The 6066-nt window shown below is 40.4% G+C and overlaps 1 protein-coding gene across 1 annotated transcript in view; it reads left to right on the top strand.

The window, feature by feature from the left end:
* Positions 1 to 1044: 1044 nt before the first annotated feature.
* mad1l1 (mitotic arrest deficient 1 like 1) overlaps positions 1045 to 6066 on the top strand; it is a 77740-nt gene continuing 72718 nt past the window's right edge. The window contains exons 1-8 of the mRNA XM_086295100.1: positions 1045 to 1178; positions 1663 to 1807; positions 1909 to 2049; positions 2124 to 2303; positions 2400 to 2524; positions 2641 to 2722; positions 3709 to 3839; positions 5658 to 5772. Coding sequence (XP_086151226.1) covers positions 1664 to 1807; positions 1909 to 2049; positions 2124 to 2303; positions 2400 to 2524; positions 2641 to 2722; positions 3709 to 3839; positions 5658 to 5772 — 918 coding nt within the window. The 5' untranslated portion in view covers positions 1045 to 1178; position 1663. The remainder of the gene's footprint in view (positions 1179 to 1662; positions 1808 to 1908; positions 2050 to 2123; positions 2304 to 2399; positions 2525 to 2640; positions 2723 to 3708; positions 3840 to 5657; positions 5773 to 6066) is intronic.

Raw genomic sequence — 6066 nt, 5'->3', positions numbered from 1 at the left:
AGCAACCCCTCAACAGCAACATTGTACCCATCGGCTACGTTTGCTTTGCCTTGTTGCCCATATTAGATTCTTGATGAATGTGTGTTGTTGTTATTCAGCCTGGTTCAATGTGCCCCTTTTTAACTTTGAGCACCCGCCCCTCTCTGCACGGCCCTGCCCAGATCGGCGCACAGAATTTGCAGAATGGGCAAAACAAAAATTGGAACAGGACCCTCAGTTCATGCAGAAGATTTTGTTCAGTGATGAGGCAAACTTTTATGTGAATGGTGAAGATTGGTCTGACACTAACCCACATTGGATGGATCCCTCCAAGTCTGTTGGACCAACAAAAGTGATGGTTTGGTGTGGTATATGGGGTCCAACGATAGTGGGTCCATTCTTCATCAATGGAAACCTCAAGGCCACTGGATATTTGAAATTGCTACATGATGATGTGTTTCCCTCTTTATGCACTGAAGCTGGCACGTTCCCTGAGTTTTTCCAGCAAGATTGATCAGACTGATCCAAAACCCTACCGCCAGATAAGAATGCTTCATGAAATGATTCCTACCAATCTCTGTAAAACTGCAAAATAACTTTTGTTTATGTGATAGCTGAATCACGCTAGTCCCAAACATATTACACAGTGTATAGTATACATATTTATTAATGCAATTTGCGCTAAGATTATTATTAAACCTGGGTTATATGGTAAAGGGAGGTGGTTGACCTCTAAGGGTAGGAGTGGTATGACAGAGGTTGTGCAAATGGTAAAATTCTGTCTAATACCAATTGTAAGAAAACAGCTCTACCTGAATAGTGCCGGAGTTACCAGGCTTTTCCAAGCGTCATTGTATTTATTATTAGAAAACCAGAAATCAGAGGGGGGAAAAAACAAACTAACAAAGAAACGTTGAATCAAACTGATAACAGTGCACGATTTATTCGTTTTTCCTATTAAAACCAATGACTGTAGAAAACCTTTCTACAGTCATTGATTAAAACCAAAACAAACAAAAAAGTTTGCTTTTGATACTCGCGATATGTTACCAAATCTCGCGATACTACGTACATCCCATTCGAGCTAAACTGGAGGGATTTCTGTAGTATTGAGCGAGCAGCTAACACGTTAGCAACACTGAGATAATCTATTTGCAAATAACTCGCTCCTTAAAAAAGGAAACCAAGCCGGCTCAGAGGTGAGGACGTATTCTTACAAGCGATGCCCATTTGTTAGCTACTTAAACGTAGCTTAGAGAGAATAGCTGTAGAAAACAGTCATGGTAAACTGAACTCTTGTGTAGCCTGTGGTGATACAGGAGTGAAGCAGTTTAAACCGTTATTAACAAACCAGTGAATACCTTCTTGAGATAATTCTTGATAATTGTCAAATATGGCAACTAACGTAAACATTAGCTTTTGGTTAAGCTACTAAAGTTGGTTTCGTGTTTGTGCAGCTGAGCAAAGAAGCTAATGCCACTTTTATCTTACTTCGCACTTTTACGTAGTTAATGCTAGGAACCTGTCTGCATATAACATTAACGTGTTAACACTTTTATCGTAAAGTTATAAAGCATGAAAATGGTGCACTTTAGAATTGCTTAGCTAAACTTTACATGGCCGTAGTGTAGTCTTTTTTTTACTCGTACTGTGAGCCTTTCGTTTGTGTGCTGCATCTTCCAGGATGGATTTAGAAGACGACACGACCATTTTAACAACCCTGAAGTCCTTCAATTCCTTCATCAGCCGCCCCGAACATCCACAGCGGCTGTCAGAACACTCAGCAGGGAGTGGAATCCTGCAGAGTCAGTACAAGCGCAGCATGGAGGTACATACAGAAACTGTTTGCATCAACAGGGGGGCAAAAAAGCTGAACAAAAATAGCACCAGCATTCAGCCTCCGCACTTACTAGCATATCCTTCTTTTAGCTTTTAGAAGCAGCAGAGAGGGTTCACTCCAAGAATCGCTACCTGCAGTTGGACCAGGAAAAGAAACAGATGGAGCTGAGTCACAAACGGGCTCGTTTTGAACTGGAGAAGGCAGCCTCAGACAGCGCACGAGACTTGGAGGTACATGCCATACATACTCCTTTAATACCACATGACCAAGGCATCAGATAGCTCACCACCTTGTTATGTTGCAGCATGAGGTGGATCGGAACCAGGAGCTTTTGGGACAAATAAAGAAGCTGGAGGAGAGAGCGGAAGAGGTGAATAAGAAGCTAACAGAGCAGAAGGAAGCAAATGATGCTCTCCAGAAGAACCTGGAGGGTCTAAACAAGACACTGGAGGAAAGAGATGATAAGCTTGGCACAGCTAACCAGGTGCACGCATGCTTGTAGATTTGCACGCACAGTTATTTTGCCAGTCTGGTAGTGCCTCTTATCTTATACTGGATTACCTCTGTTATCTGTTTGCAGACCATCAGCTCTTTGAAGGATGAGATCAGAGAGCTCAGGCAGAAGATTCAAAACCAAGACTCAAAAATGTCTGCTCAAACGCTCGAAAACCAGGAGTTACAGGAAAAGCTAGATTTGCAACAAAGGTACACACACAAACAAGGACTGACACTTTGCTCTTTTTCATGCTAATAAATATTGAGCTGTACTGCTTAATATAAATGCTGACCATGCAGTTTTCTTTGATTGCTGTTATGATCAGGAAGTATCAGGAAGTCTCTCAACTTTGCCAAAGTCTCCAAGCTGCGCAGTCCTCATGCTCTGATCACATAATCAAGATTAAGGTACGAAATGCTGTCGCTTCTATTGGGCTCCTTATGGTTTCACTTCAGAGTTTAAATGGTGTACGGATTTGTCTGTAGTTCAGAACATTCCAGTGTCCACAGTTCATGGAGAGAAACTAGTTGAAATAGTTAAACATAGCAGTTTGTACGTCTTTGCACTGATGTAGACGGTGTGGTTACACAGTGTTATGTAGCTCACTCTACAGCGAATGTAAACCTACTAAATATGATTACGATTTAGACGTATAACCAATGCATGTGCAGTATATCAGTTCAATTTTCTACATATCAGCTTTTTTGTTCAAACTACCTTTCTCCTTCAAATTGCATAAAATGAGTTTAAATGTATTTTTTCCCCTCATAACATAAACTTATCGAACATACCATTTTGCCTTCAGAACAGCCTTAATTTTCAGAGCATAGATTCAACAAGGTGTTGGAAACATGCCTCACAGATTTTGGTTCATATTGACATGATGGCATTACACAGTTGCTGCAGATTTGTCTGTCTGTTGGACTGAGATCTGGGGACTGTGGAGTACAGTGAGTTCACTGTCATGTTCAAGAAACCAGTTTGAGGTGATTTGGAGTCTTGTGACATGTCACGTGATCTTGCCGGAAGCAGCCATCAGAAGTTGGGTACACTGTTCATAAAGAGATGGACATGGTCAGCTACAATCGTCAGGTAGGGTGTAGGTTTAAATGATGCTTAGTTGGTACTAAAGCCCTTTTTCCATTAGTACCCACTCGGATCAGCTCGACATCGATCAGGCAACAATTTTTACTAATCTTCTGTTGTCCACTTTTGGACAATAAAAGATTGCTGAGTCGTTGCCACATGATTGGTGGTTAGATATTTACATTAATACAGGTGTGTGTGTGTGTGTGTGTGTTTGCTTGTTTGTTACAGGTATTTGTTTCCATAAAGTGTGTCATTAATCTGAAAACTGTATTACTGGTGAATTTCTCACTTTCTAATTTGGCAGGAGTTGGAAAGGCGGCTTGTGTTCCAGGAGCAGGACTTTGCCATTGTGAAGACTGTAAAGTCAGAGGTGGCCAGAGTTCCAGATCTGGAAAAGGAGCTGAAGCGCCTCAGAGATGATAATGCCTACCTCAGGTTAAATACATTTTTGAAGTTTCCTTAACATGTAAACTCTTTACACTGTAGTGGAGGGACCTTTCAATCCACAAGTTTCACACACACATATACCACAAGCTCTCTTTTCTTTAACAAGTGTTTTTGGCATTTGTAATATGTGTTTGTGCCTGTGTTGTCTCTAAAACCTTACACTATATGTTTAGGTTGATTCTGTTTGTACCACGTAGTTTGGATGCTATCGGGCATTAATGAGCATACAAGCATTTTGAAAGATTAAGTTGGATAACAGAAGATCCATTTGTCAAGTAACAGCCAAACAGCTTGTCAGACTAAGTGGAGAAATTTAGCAGTTGGTGTGTTTATCCACTTATCCTTTCTGTTGTATTACAGAAATCTCAATTTAAAGCATGAAACTCTTCATACTTTCTCAAGATAACAGATTAAGAATTTTGCTGAAGATACCATAACTGTAACTAGGAATGTTCCTTATTCATAAGTCGATTAAATGGGAGGGGGAAAAAAGACTGACCCTTCTAAAAGTACTCAGACAATCAAGTTGCATTTTAAATGCTGCTGAAATTTGTGACACTTTGTGCTGTGCATACACATTCACATTAGCTTGCAAAGTGTGCCAGTGTTTTGCAGCCATCTGTCCTTACAGATAAACCTTTACACACTTATGCAGAAAGCAGTATTTTCTGGTCGAGTGTTTGTGTGTGTGTGTAACTGTCCTAAACAGGAACAAAGCTAATTAGCCAATTATTTTATTTTTTTAAATAATTTTTATTTGTTTATTTTTATTTTTTTAAGTGGAATGTTATATCAGTAGTGTGGGGAGGGTGTGTGTGGTGGGGGACATGCTCCTCACACTCTCCCCATCTCTCATAAAAAATCAGTAAGGAAAGCAAGGAAGGGATGTGCATAATGGAATGGGTCATCACACTAAGATTACTCTGGCCAGACGTAAATGGAATACTGCAGAGCTGCACTGCACTCCTTGTTTACATGTTTTGAGACAGAGGGTGACTGGGGGGCAAGGGGCTGCCATTTACTGAGAAATCCTGCTTAACATCTCAGGGCCAACAGTCAACTGGCATACATGAATGTAATCTCAATAAGTACTTGTTCATATTACTGAGTATTTCTGGTGCTGGATAGCAAGAGGAGCAAGTATTGCAGGTTTAGTCTGGGAAATGTGACTGAAAAGAAAGACCAGGTGGATCAATCAGCATTTTGTCTGATCTTCCAAGGCGAGTCCATTGTCTGGTCTCCGATGGTTGGGAAGTCCTCAAACTGTGGGGAGATTCTTGTTTCACATTGCCTGAAACAATAGAAGGAAAATTCTTCTTTTATCTCCTAATCAGTCTCTGTTGTCTGGACCGAGCTCTTTTCCCTTATTCTTTCCTCCTCTGCAACCTTTGCATTTCCCCCCCCCCTAATTTCTACCGGCTTGTGTCAGCATAATCAGCTCCCTGGTGTAAACAATGTGAGCTGGGCAAAAATAGTGTTGTTGATTGAAGTGGGTAATAACATGGCCAAAACATATCAGACGTTTCTCAAGTAGAGTTCACAGAAAAGTCACCCTAATCCAACAAGTGTGACTAAAGTAAAGAAAACTTGAAAACTAGTGAGAGCAATGTATTATAGCTATAATGCACAGTTGGTACATTGTTACGTGCATTTGTCGTCAGTCACTGTAATCTTAATATATTTGAAAACGGTTTTCAAAATTGCATCCGAGTGTGACTGTAGCCAGGGATTGAAAGTTTCTCCATGTCTTGCATTAGACACTGAGCTATCAGTTTAATTTACCTTTTTTGTCTCTGTTCTGTCCAGGGAGAGCAGAGAAAATTGCAGCCTGTTGAAAGAGGAGGTGGAGGGTCTGCGGAAGAAGCTGGAGAGGATGGAGAAAACCAAAGAAGAGCTGATCAACATGGAACTGGAAAAAGAGGTAAAAGTGTGGGCAGTTAGAAATATATAAATATTAAGAGAATTAAGGAATAAGCAAAGCTTCAATGAGACATTTTTAGATAGATTAATGACTCTGGCTGCATCCTCGTGAAGGTTTTTGTGACTCCCTGTCCTCTATGTTTGTTTTTGCAAACTTTGAAGTTTAACTTTTAGAATTTACTATCAAATATATTTTTTAATTAATAATCTAAGCTTAGAATGTCCTCCAAAAAGCCCTATACACACTGGGAGCAGTTCGTAGTGATATGGTGGCAACAGACCATAGAAAACAACT

This window comes from Aulonocara sp. 'chitande type north' Nkhata Bay, linkage group LG6, assembly GCF_057382095.1.
Source record: "Aulonocara sp. 'chitande type north' Nkhata Bay isolate Kocher_YH1m ecotype deep benthic linkage group LG6, A_spYH_male_GT1.1, whole genome shotgun sequence".
Classification (NCBI taxonomy): Eukaryota; Metazoa; Chordata; class Actinopteri; order Cichliformes; family Cichlidae; genus Aulonocara; species Aulonocara sp. 'chitande type north' Nkhata Bay.
The sequence above is the reverse complement of the archived record's forward strand: the minus strand, read 5'-3'. Positions and strand labels throughout refer to the sequence as shown.